Raw genomic sequence first — 15728 nt, forward strand, 5'->3', positions numbered from 1 at the left:
TTGTGAGTTAGAATTATGCTCTACATCCTTCTCCAGCTCTGTCCAGAACCCTCTGTTGTGATCCTGGTCAGAGCAGTCAGTGGTGGTAGCCGGGTACCATCTAGCATGCTTAGGGCTCCTTTTTGTAAGAATAAGTTCTGGTAAATCTGGAAGTGGAGACTGGTCCATGGAAAGCCTAATTATAATCACACTGTATATCAGAGCCTTTAAAATAGGTGATAATACGAGAAAAACTATTCTCATAAATGGCTACAATCCAACAGCATAAGGGCCGAAACAAGTAAGTTTTGATTTTGCAGCTTGGGGTGGCAGGAGAGCCACTGAGAGCTCTAAGCCCTGAATCTGGCCACCATTAAAACCAGAGCTTGGAACCTTTTAGAAATTGTAAAACAACTCGTTGGAGATCAAAAGAATGAAGCCCGAAATAAAGGGCTGGGCTACACATTTAAAGGGCAGATACGCCCTGCAAACCTTCTGTGTACAAGGCCAGGCTGCAGTTCAGGAGGGTGGGAGAGACCAGTCAGCAAGTTTTTATTATGCTTTATTTACTTAAATTGTCAACTGAAGGTTTTATATGAAGTTTATGATTTTTTTTTTTTTGGTATGGCCACCATTTTACAGCTGGGATTGGGAGTTAGGGTGGAGCTAGACTGATTGTGATTACCAGAGCTCTGGGAAGCCTTGTCTTTGCCACAGCAACTGTTACTGACAGACAATGAAAAGTTAAGGCAATTATAAACTATCATAGGGGGCTTTAACAACTCCAAAACAAACAAAAAAAATTTCATCAAAATCTAGGCATTTCCATAGGGATGAGCCACGCATGTGAACCTCACCCATCTGGTTCCCTGTGAGGGGAAAGAGGCTTCAGCTCTGCCGATGCATTAAATTCGACGATCACTGAGCAGTGAGTGCTTAGGACACATTAGCTTGCCAACTGCCAAGTACTTTCCCTAAATTACTCTGTAATGTAACACCCTCCACTTTTATTGAAGATCAGTATGATAAATCACCATATGAAGAGATTTTCATATCTTTTACAACACTATTAAATCGATTCTTAGTAAGTGTTCCTTATAGAAGAATCAATCTTATAAAAGGATCAATATCTCAAGTTCTTCTTTGAATTTAGAGCCAAAAAGAGAAAATCTCATTCCCCTTAAGAATGATGTGCTCATTTTTACGTATCATGTTTTCTTTTATCTTTGGTGGCCAGATATTCTCTTCCTATTTCCTTAGGAATAAAGTAGGGGTATACAAAAACAACCTCCTTTCTTGGCTTAATTCAGTAATTCTTGCCTGGTTCACTGTCTCCCAGATCATGACATTCTTAGCAATTGACACTATCATATTCAACTTTGCTTCTCTAGCATTTAGCACAGGGAAGGCATACCAGGAATCTTTAATAAGTCTTTCTTAATTGGATGGATTTAATTGATGCTAAAATGCAACCTTCTCATCTGGTTGAATTATGTGATTTCTGCTCTGTCTGACCTTGTTGTGTCTTGATTTAAACATGCTTTATTGCAAAGTAGTTGGAGTGTCTTGATTTAAAGATGCTTTATTGGAAAGTAAACAAAAATGTTTTGAAACTGGTTGGATTTTAAGGAAACAAAAGATTTCTTCTTTTTCTTCTTTTTTTTAAAAGCCAGGATTAAAGTAAAAGCAATGGGAGGAAGCTGTGATATTAAGACCAAATGACCGACTGAATTACTCAACCTCTTTTGCTTCTATCTCCAAAGAAAATGATCTTCAGAGTGAAAAGGATAGGTAAACCAAGGTAAGGATGAAATTGAAACCCACCATAAACGAAGGCTTCCCGACACTTGAATTAAGTTTGAATCTGTAGGCCTAGAAAAACTGCACCCTAGAATACTAAAGAAACATGTAGATATGATATCTGAACTATTGTACCGCAGAACACAAGAGGTTATCAGAAGTCTAGAGATAAGCCAATGTCTCAGTTTTTAAAAGAAATGGGTTCTAGAAATAAGAGACCAGTAATCCCACTCACAAATCTACCAATTATTAAAGAAATAAAGTAGGGTCACAGTAAAGGCTCCAATTCCCATTAGGAGGCATGAGTTCTCCAAGTCCTAAGAACACAGCATGACCAAGAGACTCTCATTTCCATTTGTGACCCAGACACTAGAGTGAACACCAGGGGCCCCAGTCCCATCACATCTTCCAGAAGAAGAAAGTACTTGACTAGGACTTGTGGGACTAAGGTCTGGTTTCTACTTGCTGGTCATGTGACCTTGAGGGGGACACAACCTTCCTTGAAGCCAGTTTCCTCGTCTAAATTTGAGATGTGGAGATTTAATGAAGACCAAGGGTTGCAGAGTGAAAGAACAAGAGCCCTGAAGTCAGACAGCCATGGGGGTTCAATCCAGGACCTCACATGACATCCCCTCTCTGAGCCTGCTTCCTTTTTTGTGCAATGGGTACAATGTCTACCTTGCTATTCTTCTGAACTTTAAATAATAGAGCACAGGTAAAGTATCTAGCAAGTGAGGGTCATTTTATTAATGTTAGACTCTTACCTCTAAGATGTTAGCTCTCTTTCCAGCTCTAAAAACTCAGTCATTCTCAGAGCTGCTGACTTAAAGTTACAGAAAGCTACAGCAGCTGCCTTCGGCCAGAGATGCATAAAAAGGATTCTCAAGGAAGGTGTGGTTTTTTTGACTTATGATGCCTTATTAATAAAAGATATAGAAAGGTGGGATGGTGTAACTTGCAGAAATAATACACAGTGAGCGTGACCATATGTCCTGGTGAGCCCGAGACAGTCCTGGCTTACACCACTTGTCTAAGCATCCTGCCTGGGTTAGCATTTGTCCCAGACAAATGTACTCTGGTTTGGATGATAAATTGTAAGGATACCCTAAGGACCACCAGAAATCAGAGTGACCAGGGAGGCTCTATTAGATAGGGAAGATCACTGATTTCAGCTGGCTAAACAACTGAAGCCAGAAAATTTCCATTAGTAGATCAGTGTCAACATAAGAGCAGTAATTCACAATCATTCTTCCTCTACTCAGTCTCTTTGTGAAACAGTCCCACCAACCATGATGTCTTTTATGACGTGAAGTCATTCTGCCTGAAGATCCTGATAACATGTCCCTGTGGGTTCCAGACCCCCACAGGGAATCTCTCACTCGTGGTTCACTACGCGGTTCTCTTCCTAGTCTTGTTCAATCTTTTTGTTAATTGCTTAGATGAAGACATAGAAGGCATGCTTCCTAGTTTTCATAATGCTTAGATGATAGAAAGTTAAAAGAGCAAATCATCAAGATTCATAATTACTTCACAAACAGAAACAATGGACCAAAACAAATCCCACAAAAACTGTGAAGTTACATTTTGATTTTTAAAACTTGCAAAAGGACAGCATATGGGAAACATAACTTGACCACAAATTCTGAAGAAAAACACTTGAAAGTTTCAGTAGAACAGAAATGCAAAAAATAGCAGCTGCTAGAAATGCAAAGGCAATCTTTAGGAAACACTTACAAACCAAATTTTAGTTGGGCTGATAGAAGTGTGGTGCTGAGCTGCTGGGAGGTAATGGTCCCAGGGTAAACTGAACCGGGCAGCCCACAGCTCAACTACTGAGAATTACATCTAAACTAGGACACTGCCCAATAAGGGCAGGCCTAGGATGGGGAGAGGCCTGGAACCAGTTTAGTTTTGCCTCGCATGACAAATAACTGAAGAGCTGGGGCGCTTAGCTCTGAAAAGGATAAGACAGACCTGTCCAAGGAGGCTTGACAGTTTCCTTCATTTCTTTGAAAGAGTGCTACACAACAAAGAGTAAGAACTTGTTTTAGACTCATCCCAAGGGGCATACCCAGGGACCTATTTTACAAGGTTCAATTCTGGATCCACATATAAAGAGACCTCTTCCAATAACTGCATCTGGTTAAACACGGCATGGGCTACCATTATTGTGGGTACTCCAATAATGGCTGCAACAGCAGGGATCCTGTATGACATGGGTTTCTGCAGGGCTGGGAGGTGTATCCATTCTTTCTCTGAGCCAATAGCTCTCAAGTCTACCATGTGCGCTGATGAACTAGATGACCCTAGGTTTACTTATTTTTTCAATGATTCTATTAAAATACAGCTTAGCTTGTTGTTATTGTTAGGTGCCGTGGAGTCAGCCCCCAGACTCATGGCAACCCCATGCACAATGGGATTGGACCATTGTGATCCATAGGGTTTTCGCTGGCTGATTTTTCGAAGTAGATCGCCAGTCTTTTCTTCCTAGTCCATCTTAGTCTGAAAGCTCTGCTGAAAAGCAGTACCTTAAGACATTGTCTGTTTTCTCCTTAATGGGGTAACAGTGTAATAAGGGAAATGAACAGCCAAAGAAGCACGGCCTCAGGCTGTGGGTGTGGAGGAAAGAGTGATTTTCTTTGAACCTGAATGAGGACTGGGGTCTCCCTCACCTGAGTGCCTGCGTTTGGCAGCTTGATATTCTCTGCGGTAGCAGTCACATCAATGGAAGCCCGCATGAGAACGTCCAAGTAGTTCATTTTGGAATATTCCTGTTTGGAGACAAAGTTAGTGAATGCGTTAGGGACATGCGGAATGTCCTAGCAGGTGGCAATGACTTCCAGGGGCAGGGCAGAGTCACACCTCTAGAAAAGTGCTGTTCCATAACCTTGAGTGCAAAATTACAGAGGCCTTGCTGTCCAGCCCTCGCAACGGGCACCTTATGTTCACACAGTTCACGTTCACACTGCAGTTCTAGAGGAAAAAGAAGATCAGTAGTGAAAATGCAACATTCTGGGGAAGACCTTCTCCTCCGCCCTCTGTCAAATCTTCACAGCTTTTGAAAATACTTACAAGGGTCTGATATTTCCTTTCAGCAAATAAAGAAAATTTCCTGCTATCGTCTGTCTGTTTTTCGGCAATTTCCCGTTTCTTTCTTGAGTTGTGAGACTCCTGAGAAGAGTTATATCCAAAACAGGTCCACTTTTACTTCTTTGTCATACGGTGCAAACCTCATAAGCACACCCTCCCAAACAATGCCAAATTCACATAATCGACAATTAAGATTAGCCACTTTCCTGTCATCAAAGGCACAGAAATAACTTAGGTGTAAAACCAGCATATGCTATTACCAATCTAAACGTCAAGTTTATTAAGGCAATTCATTCCACCTTGACCTTAAAACCCAGGGGAAGAGAAGAATGCTCTCTGTTCCTCTGTCTCTCCACCAAACTGGGAGCATCCTTAGGTCAGGGATCATATCTTATTACTAGACCCCTACACAGCTCAGTACTTTACAGCTGATAGTCAACAAATCTCGAATGAATAAGTGACACTGAGGAACAGGGAAAGAGGCCAAAAAAACCATCACATGACTTACTCAAAGTAGAGTACTGAAAACTCAGCCATATAAGAAGTTTTAAAATGGCATTTTTCCTTATAATAACCATTGGGAATAATGGGCCATCTTGTTTTTTAAAAGCTGATGAGTAGAAGATCACGCTACAAGCTACCAACTATGACCACTGGTCACACCCAGTGACTGTAGAGTTTAAAACAGACATGCAATGACAAAACAAACCTTCATCAAACTAGAGTGGAAATGAGAAGTCAGTTAAATCAATCTGGAGCACAGTATAGAGTGAGGGTGGGGCAGGGAGTGTGTGTAAAAGTAAAAGTGCAGGCTTTGAAATTAGGCTGAGCTGAGCTTGAATGCTGAATCTGCCTCTTTATAGCCCAGTGACTTTGGGCACGCTACTTAATCTCTCTGAATCTTAATTTCCTCATCTGTGAAATGGTTGGTATAATAAAAGTTCTTACTTCATAGGACTATCAAAAGAATGAAATGAGAAAGTACAGACAAAATGCTTAGCGCAGTGCCTGAGATGCAATGAGTACTCAATGCATGTTTACTATTTAAAAAGAGTCAGAATGAGGAATGAAAAGCTTTCACAGTCATTTGCTAAGGTACCCAATACCTTTGCAATAAGTTTGGTTCTACTGGTCATTTTTATGGCTAACAAACGCAACATATTTTTGGTCGGTGCAATTAGAAATCAACTAGGAGTTAACACTGGTGGCTCACACCCGTCCCTCCCCGCCAACAGGGACCACATCCCAGTCCTCCTTACATAGTATCCTACTGGGTAACTGCTGGTCATGAAACTTCAGATAATGTCATTGGCCTCGACAAGCACTGAGGCACTCTGCCTTATGTGCCAGGATGGTCACCAGTCAGCAGAACTCCTCAATCTGACTTGGTTACTCAACTAAACAAGAGAAACTGCAATACCAAAGAACAACCCAACATGCCAGAGTGCCAGTTTCTAAGAGTGATGATTTTTCCTCAAGAGCTATCTTTTCTTGCTTGCGTCTATGGGGATACTGGATAAGACTACCGACATACCTTTAGCTTCAGGAAGTTTATTTCACTTGGTGGCTCACAAGCTATTTTTTCCAATCCTTTGGATTCCACTTTCACCAAATAAAGCAACCATTTGCCATTGCTGATTTCTTTTGGCCACTGAATATTCAAGGTTGCTGTACCGAGGTTTTTAAGAGGCTTGCCTAAGTTAATTACCTGTTAGAAAATAATACACATTATCTCAGTTTAATTATTTTAATGCAAAATTAAGTAGCAGCTCCTATCACCAAGAGAAAAAAGCAAAATATCTGACATAATCCTACAAAAATCACAGACACCAAAAATGGACTATATATACCAAAAAAAAAAAAAACAAAAAAAACAAAACCCTAAAACCTGTTGCCATCGAGTCAATTACAACTCACAGCAACCCTATAGGACAGAGTAGAACTGCCCCACAGGGTTTCCAAGGAGTGGCTGGTGAATTCGAACTGCTGGTCTTTTGATTAGCAGCCATAGCTCTTAACCAGGACTATATATAGGGTATTCAAAATAGACAACTGTGTTTAAAGGTTCTTGTCAACAAATTTTTTGTTTTTACAAAGGTCAAAGAGACAGAAAGTAGATTAGAGGCTGCCCAGGGCTGGGAGGAGGGTGTGGAGAATGTGGAATGACTGCTAATGGGTATGGGACTTCTTTTTGTGGTGATGAAAATGTTTACAATTAGGTTGTATTGATGGTTGCATAACTCTGTGAATATACTAAAAACCTTTGAATTGTACACTTTGGATGAATTGTATGGTATGTGGATTATATCTCAATAAAATGTGTTAAATGTTTTAAGATAGACTGGAAAAAAATAAGACCAAAGAGAGACGATTGCTAACTCAATCCAGAAAAGTTGCCGGGTCCAATAGAATTGGCACTCTAGGTATGCTATGTTCTCCACATGCCCAGGGAAAGAGGCAAGGTCATGCATGTGTTGTGAGTTACTCTGTAACTACCTGCTCAGCAGATGAAGAAGCCTGTGCGGAGGCAGTGCCCCAATCTGCTTTAGGGAAACCTCACCCACTGTGAAATGAAACAGACTCTGTCCTCTACTACCCAGGGAGACTTGGTTAACAACAGAGACTTTGAGTAAAATTGTATGACAGTCACGAACCCATGAGTCCAAGCTGAGAACCAAGCAACTTCCTGCAGCAGAACCCAAAGCAAGAGGAAGAGCTCTCTTTGTCTGTGTGAAGCCTCACTCCTGAACCCACAGACTTCTTTTCAGCCATACCTGTACAGACTCATAACCACCATCATTAACTCACACAGCTGTCCTTAGCGTTAAGAGACACACAGGGTAGAATTCAGCTTCTTTGCCCTGCTGGAGTCAGGGGCAGGTCCGTTCTTGCGATTTCAGACTTTCACTTCAGTGGTCACTATGCTTTCAGAAAGGTGATTTGAGCCAAATTCACCCATGAGTTATGAGTGGGCTCTATACCATGTGTTTATGCTCATTCAGCTGGACAGAGTCAGTGTGACTGCCTTCTTTGAAATGGTTCAGAGACAATTATTAGTCTTCCTTATTGGCATATGGAGTCCCTGGGTGATGCAAAGAGTTTAATGTGCTCGGCTGCTAATCAAAAGGGTGGACGTTCAAGTCCACCCAGAAGTTCCCTGGAAGAAAGGCCTGGCTACTTCCAAACAATCATCCATTGAAAACGCTATGGAGCACAGTTCTACTATGACACATGTGGAGTCGCTGTGAGTTGGAATGGACTTGACGGCAACTGGTTTTACCGGTATATACCAAATTCACACTATCATAAAATTGGGCTTGTGAAAGGTAAATAAGCATTATCATTCTTTCAACCCCAGGCATTTGGAAAGAGGACCTTATAATGAAAGAAGAAGCAAATCCTAACACATTCTAAGGCCAAATATAAATTACTTTTTTAGATTTTTCTTTGTTTTATGGACTCTGGGTAGAAAAATCAGGTATTTCTACACTGCATATATATGAAAACTAACTTAAAGAAGAAAAACAAGCTAAATTGGATTCTGAACAAAGTCCTATGTTGAGAATGTGCACAGCAAAACATACATCAGTGCAACCGTTTCTACATGTACAATTCAGTGACACTGATTACATTCTTCCAGTTGTGCAACCACTCTCACCCTCCTTTTTTCTGAGTTGTTCCTCCCCCAGCAAACTCATTTTTAACTAAAAAAAAACAAAACAAAACCCAATTCCTTCGAGTTGATTCCGACTAGTAGTGTAGTGACCCTAGCGACCCTATAGGACAGAGTAGAACTGCCCCATAGGATTTCCAAGGAGTGGCTGGTGAATTCAAACTGCTGACCTTTTGGTTAGCAGCCGTAGCTCTTAACCACTGCACCACCAGGGCTCCTTTATAATGCTTAGCTATTTATAAATATTATTTATTAAAATTACATATTCAAGACCATACATAGTATATGTTAGCTTCTGGAATAATAAAAGGACCAACAGAACTCTGCTCCAACTTACCCTGAACTCATACTCTATTAAACTTCCCACTTCGTCTTCAGATTTCATAGCTTGCTCACCCACAACTGTACCTCCAAAATACACCTGAGAAGGTTTAGCAACTCTGTTAAATTAAAAAAACACCAGTTTTAGTAAGGATTGTAAATGGTTCTTTCAAACATTGATTTGTTATGCTAAATACAAACACTTACCCAGAGACTGATAAAAGCAGTTCAATAACCACTTTCGCTTTAGCTGTAATTGAAGCCAAATTATCTTGATTGCTTGTTCTGACAAGAAAAGGAAACAATAGGGTTTTATTTTAACAGTCAGTTTTCTTATTACAATTACACTTCTTTTATGAGCTAGATCAGGGCCAATTCATTGACTGCCTGCATTTTCATGAAATAATACTGCATGGAAAGGCTGAAGTAACTCTTACGTTTCCAATTTCAGATTAATATCCAGATCTGTGGTGTCAAAGGTGACCTCCGTTGTACTTAAAATCAAATAAAAAGTCACCTAGAAAATATAAATAGCTGTTAACAGAGGCCAAGCATATCAGTACTGTAACAGTATTTAAAACAGTAAAATAAAATGTGTGAAAGCGTCACCTACACTGGAATTTCTTTTAAAAGGATTTCCAAGTTCACAGTCTGCTTGAGAGCCATTCTGGTTGGCAACACAACTCAGCTGTTTCTCCTGTCAGAGAAGAAGGAACTAGATGACAATATATTCATTTGCTATACAGTGTGGGACTTCTTTCCCCCAGCCGCTCTCTAAAAATACTTACAGGGAAAGACCTCAGTTCTCTATATGCAGAGTAAGTCAGAGTGTCCGGAAACGTTGCAATAAGTTTAGCCTCATGAGCGTCATCACCATCGTTTGTGGGATTCCTTGGATTGGAAGGGCTGTTTGTCACTGTTATTTCTAAAGCAATATCCTTCTGATCTTTTAGAACTAGTTCTGGTATACCTTTTTGGCTACTGAAAAACAACAACAAAGAAAACACCGAAGTCCTCAATACATTTTTAGTAACCGTTTCCTAACAGAAAACCACTGCAAAGCCAGAGTCATTTTGCTATTGTTACAGAGTGATTCTTACATTGGTAAATAAGAAAATTTGTCTTGATTTCCTTCTCGGGTACAGAACTTATATTCCAGTTTAAGGTTGCTATTACATATATTGTCATTTCCACATCCCTCTTTTAAGAAGTGTACCTGTAGGAAAAAAAAAATTAGTGTACTTAACACCATTCAGGACTCAGAAGGGCATCTAAATAGGTTACTGGCTGCTTCCATACAGTTCATTTCCCTGCATGACAAGGTCACTGGCGAATTCAAGTTTCAAAGATACCTTGCCATGCATCTAATTCCCACTCTGCCCTTTAAGAAAACTGTGCTTCAAGTACATTTGGCAAGGGCAGACGGGCAACATGGGGCAGTAAAGAGCATGAACCCTGCAGCCACCTGGATATGGGTTCCAAACTTGGCTCTGCCACTTACTGAGCAGGTTAAGTGGCTTTGGGCAAGTCACTTAACCTTTCAGAGTCTAAGTTTCATTAGGTAACATGGGAATTCCATCATCCTCTTTATAGGGCTATTGTAAGAATTATTAATAATGATGATGATGCTAGGTAGCATCATTACATATTTTAACTCATTTAATTCCCACAACAGAACTATGAGGAATATACTATAATCAGCCGCATTGTACAAATGCAGAAACAGAGCTTAAGGTCAGGAAAGGAAATGACTGAGAGTACTTCGCAAAACTCTAATTGCACAATCATCACATCAACAAATAATTAGGAAAACTGTCTTGTTATGTTTAAACATGGCTATGGAGCTGGAAATGTACACAAGAAATACTAATATGATAACAATATATAACACAAATACTGAGGGTCTTCAAAGTATAAGGAACTATATTTGGGGGTAATAATGACTGACAAGTATAGATTTAGGCATCAGCTCCTAAGCCTAACGTAGCGAGGGCTTACTTCTGAAAAACGTCAGTGATCCAAGAGCCCTGAGGCAGACACTCCAGCTCCATTAGGTTTTGTGCATACGCCAAATCAAGATGCCATGGCTACAATCCTAACCTTGCCTCCCAGCCACCCTAAACCCTTGCAAATAGACCCCACCTCATAGGAGATGTCCAGCAAGCTAGACAATATAAATTTTTCTAAGATTACTTAGGCTACATGAGGCACTATTTCCTTGCTAATAATCTTTTGTGTTGCTGGATTTTGATATTCCTTGATTTTATTAGTCCTTGTTCAGATTAACAGCAAATAGTTTGTCTTCTACATTTTAATATTCCCAGTGGTAAAATACATATATCTTTCTGCATGTAGCTATGGGACAAACTTGATGTGAGAATAATGAACTCTGTCAATTATATAGCCTCAATAAGTTGCAATGGCCAAAAAAACAAAGAAAGAAAAAAAATACTCTCTGGCTCCAAATTATATTTTGTATGTTTAAAAAAAAAAAAAATAGACACAAACCCACTGCCATCGAGTTGGTTCCAACTCATGTCTCTATATTCACTGCTAATTTGGGAAACAAATCTTCTCAGACACAGTATATACTACAAAGCTTATTTATACAAAGGAATGGTCTTTAAAGCAAATTACTAGTCCTATTGCCTTCAAAGACATTTGATTTAGCATGACAATACAGCAAAAAAAAGGCAAAATAAGAGTCAGAAAGACTTACATCTGTATGGACGGTCTTGGGCTCGTTCGAATTCAGAATTGGAAGAACTTCTGGAAGTGAATTTACTCGTCTACGAGAGCTAGACTCTTGGATCTCTACTGAAGCAGTTATGGGAATAGGACGCAGTTTATCTCTGATATTTTCCTGAAAAGTATGCAGTGATATAGTTAAGTACAGTAGCTAGAAAGTGATATACTGAAGAATGCTATTGAAGAAGTCCAAAAACAATGCTTTATTTTATAATAAACAATGGATTGCTAGAAAAAAATTCAGAAATATCTACAGACCAACATAAAACTCGGCTTCTGTCTTTTTTAAAAAACTGACGTGACCACCTGCAGCCCTCACCTGCAGCCAGAGGGTCTCATCCATGCACACCTTCTGCTTCTGCCTACTCAGAGTGAGTTGCCGAGTATACTTGGGCTCGGAACCTTGGTTTCGAAACTGAACTCTTGACGATAGCCCAGATTTCCTTCTTTCCTTTTCAGCTTCAAGTGTGCCCACAATTACTAAATAAAATTAACAAAATCATATTAACTTCAAGTGCATTCATGCATGATCCAGCTGTAAGTATACTGAGTTCCTTTAAAAAAAATATTAACTTCTAGAACACTTTTTCCCACTGCCAATGTTTCTCTTCAGATTTCCTGCTAATATACATGTTAAGGATTTGTGATGTTTGCAATAAAGCTGTCCTTCCCCTCCCATTGCTGTTAACGATATTTCAAAGTTAACTTTTCATCGGGCCACCTGGGGGAGCTCGAGAATAAGTCAAAACCTCTCAGCAGTGTCTCAATGATTCACAGAATACTAAAGCTAACTAGAAGGGGTCCAACACTCCCTAAGGGCCTAAACTGATTCTCTTCAAACTGTCCGATGCTTAACACCCTAAAACCAAAACCAAACCTGTTCCCTCAAGTTGATTCCGACTCATAGCGACCCTATAGGACAGAGTAGAACTGCCCCATAGAGTTTTCAAGGAGTGACTGGTAGATTCAAACTGCCAACCTTTTGGTTAGCAGCCGAGCTCTTAACCACTGCGCCACCAGGGCTCCTAAACAGTTTAGTAGTGTCTTGCTATTCACAGAGGGTCTCCAGAACAACGCTTCAGCATTTCCCTAGATGCTGCTGTTAGGAATGCAGAATCTCAGGCTCCACAGGAGACCTCCTGAACCAGAATTGACATTTAACAGGACCACTAGGTGATTCTTATGTATACTAAAGTTTGAGAAGCACAGATGCTTGACTGGCACAAAAGGTTAAGCACTCCGACTACTAGCCAAAAGAGAGGCAGCTTGAACCCATCCAGGGGCGCCTCTGAAGACAGGCCTGGCAATCTGCTTCTGAAAGGTCATAGCCTTGAAAACCCTAGGAGCAGTTTTCTACTCTGCATACATGGAGTCGTCACGAGTTGGGATCGACTCAATGGCAACTGACAACAACGGAGATGGAAAAGTTTTTGACAGTAGTATGAGACCTTTCACTTTTTTAGAATAAAGAATTAAAAATGTATTCATTAGTGGCTAGAGGGCCCTCTGTCAAGAGTAACATAGCTCCATCACAGCCAAAGCTTTCAAGCCCCATAGCTCTAGACCTAACGGCTTGCTCTCCATTATCTATGCTAAGGACCATGGAGGCAAGCCAGGGTCTGGATGATCAAAACCTCATTTTCTTGACTTTAGAATGCATTCTTTGTCGGTTCGCTGGATGTAGCTGCTAACTATGTTTTTCGTGGGCAGGTACTTAAATTACTTACATACATTTAGTGCTCACTAACCATCAGATGAGAAAGCAAATCAAAGTGTGCAAAGGGCCAGAGAAGTCAGCCTGGAGGAAAAAATCTGCTACAGAAAACAGAAAATGTTCTACCTACTTTCTAATATTCACATTAGAATCAGGAGACTGTTTACAGTGTCTATTTCAATTGCAGATGAAAAAAATGGAGGCCCAGCAAGGTAGGTGAGTGGCCCAGGGCCACACGGTGAGAGACAGAGATGATGCCCGCTTCTGTCACAAATGCTCATGGTGGCTGTTTTCTAAAGGCTCTTAGATGTCCACGTTTTCACTTGCCTCTAGGCCTCTGCAGGAACCACTCCTTCCCTCCGCCCACTGCCCCTCCTCCTCTCCCAACCTACCCCTCCTCCTTCAGATCTCAGCTTGGACATCACTTCCTCTAGGAAGCACTCCCTGGACCCTCCTGTGTGATCCTAGAAAAAAACTGTTGCCGTTGAGTTGATTCCAACTCATAGGGACCCTACAGTAAGTACTCGGTTTTTTCTCCAACCACAATGTTTAGCCTACTGTGCTATAATTGCCTAAGTGTATCCCCTAGTGGGGAGTCCCTGGGTGGTATGAACTGTTAATGTGCCTGGCTGCTAACCAAAAGGTTAGCAGTTTGAGTCCACCCAGAGGTGCCTCAAAACAAAGGCCTAGCTAGTGATCTACTTCTGAAAAACCAGCCATTGAAAACCCTATGGAGCACAGTTCTACTCTAATACACGTTTTTTTTCTTTTTTTATTCCCTAGTGGAGCAAAGCCAAGGAGAGGACCATGTCAGTCTTGTTCACCGTGGTATTCCCCAGGAACTACAAATATATGTGATTTGTAGGAATAAATAAATGGAAGTGGGTGTAACTGGGTGCATATTAACTCATACACACAAATACACATAAATACACACATAAACACTATTCTTATGCCAAAACAATAGCTATTCAGATGTGTAAGGCCAAATTTTAGAAACACTGACAGTTTCAATAGTAATTTCTGAGTCCATCTGAAAAATTCTTAAATGTCACCACTGCCAAGTGGAATACTCCCCATTTTAGGCCCTCTGCAGCCTTGACATCATCCATTTATCGGTGACCTGCTAACTTCACGATGAACCAGATGAAGGCTCACACGCTGAGTGCCCCTCGCAGCAAGAGTCAGGAAGGATGTGGGTGCATTAAAACCATTCATCTACCAAACCCACTCTGACCTTCCCTAACCCTCGAGACAGTTCACATCATCTTAAAATCCTTGCTGGCCACCTTTGTTGACCTTTAGAGGGGCAAGCCAAGTAGAATACTCATTAAGGCTCAATTATAAATCTCTGTATGTATGGAATACTACATCTAAGGACTGCTGATCTAAAATTCCTGGTCAAAACAAGCTCATATTTTCAGATACCAGGGGGATGTTTTAGATATATTAACTTATGCAGCTTTGTGGAAGTTCTGCTTTAATTTGATTTAGAATTTTCCAGTACTGTGGAAGCACAGGCAATGAAAATGGGTTTTCACTGAGTCTCCTCAGAGAAAAAAGTTTGACCCATAACAGGCCATCAGTAAACACCTGGTTAACAGACTAGCTCTATAATATAAAGGTATTAGCACACATGGCCTAAAATGCTGCATAAAAGCTAGGAGAAAGTTTGTAATTTATGATATATAAATCATTGATTTGGGGAGAAACAAGGAGCACTCTGATGAAATTTCACATCTATAGTCAAACTGAGAGCGGTCTGAAAAAACGAGAGTCTGCCTAGTAGAATAAAAATGTCTCCCCTGCCCGGTTCAAGAATCACTCTTTCTCCTCGTCTCTCTAGTCCACTTCCAAATAATGGTGAAAGCCTGTTATCCAGGTGGGCAAGTGTAAGGTAATGCATTTGGGTAAAAACAATGCAAACGATACTGAATGACAGATCCTGAGGAGTCGCAGTCGACATTTTCTTGTCATTAAAAGCCACAAAGAGAATTGCTATTTATACTCAAGAAAAAGCCGGCCACATCAAAGAGCCAAGTGAAGAGCCCCGGCTCCGCCTTGCACAAAGGCATAACACGTTTACACCAAGAATGCATTGTGCAAGGGTTTGCAACCCCCAAAGAAGATGCAGTACAGCAGGACAGGGCCCAAAAAGGGGGCCTAAAAAGACCATGGAGATGAGGAAAGCACCTGTAAGGACAGCTTAAAGTCTGGACGGATGAAAGCTAAGTGTGCATATGACAGCTCAAAGACATGGAAGTGTGAATTGGGTAAAGACAGACTTACTTGTCAAATTCTGAGAGTTTAAAAGGGACCTCTTTTAATAAAGACAACAAAGCAGTCCCTTAGATAACAAGGAGAAGCTGGGCACAAGTGAACTGCATTTCCCTCTTGTAGGTG

At 40.7% G+C, this 15728-nt stretch overlaps 1 protein-coding gene across 7 annotated transcripts in view; it reads right to left on the reverse strand.

Moving 5' to 3' along the window:
• ITGA6 (integrin subunit alpha 6) overlaps window positions 1-15728 on the reverse strand; it is a 100164-nt gene that overhangs the window by 27348 nt on the left and 57088 nt on the right. For all 7 annotated transcript variants that reach the window (XR_002823967.1, XM_023730569.1, XM_023730567.1 and 4 more), the window contains exons 12-23: window positions 11931-12091; window positions 11583-11726; window positions 9964-10079; window positions 9652-9844; window positions 9477-9560; window positions 9301-9380; window positions 9071-9148; window positions 8880-8982; window positions 6404-6577; window positions 4852-4950; window positions 4642-4752; window positions 4452-4550 (exon numbers count right to left, since the gene is read on the reverse strand). Coding sequence is in view for 6 of the 7 variants with exons in the window: in XM_023730569.1 (XP_023586337.1) it covers window positions 4452-4550; window positions 4642-4752; window positions 4852-4950; window positions 6404-6577; window positions 8880-8982; window positions 9071-9148; window positions 9301-9380; window positions 9477-9560; window positions 9652-9844; window positions 9964-10079; window positions 11583-11726; window positions 11931-12091 (1442 nt within the window). In the remaining variant the exon portion in view is untranslated. The remainder of the gene's footprint in view (window positions 1-4451; window positions 4551-4641; window positions 4753-4851; window positions 4951-6403; window positions 6578-8879; window positions 8983-9070; window positions 9149-9300; window positions 9381-9476; window positions 9561-9651; window positions 9845-9963; window positions 10080-11582; window positions 11727-11930; window positions 12092-15728) is intronic.

This window comes from Trichechus manatus, unplaced genomic scaffold, assembly GCF_000243295.1.
Source record: "Trichechus manatus latirostris isolate Lorelei unplaced genomic scaffold, TriManLat1.0 scaffold00037, whole genome shotgun sequence".
Lineage (NCBI taxonomy): Eukaryota > Metazoa > Chordata > Mammalia > Sirenia > Trichechidae > Trichechus > Trichechus manatus.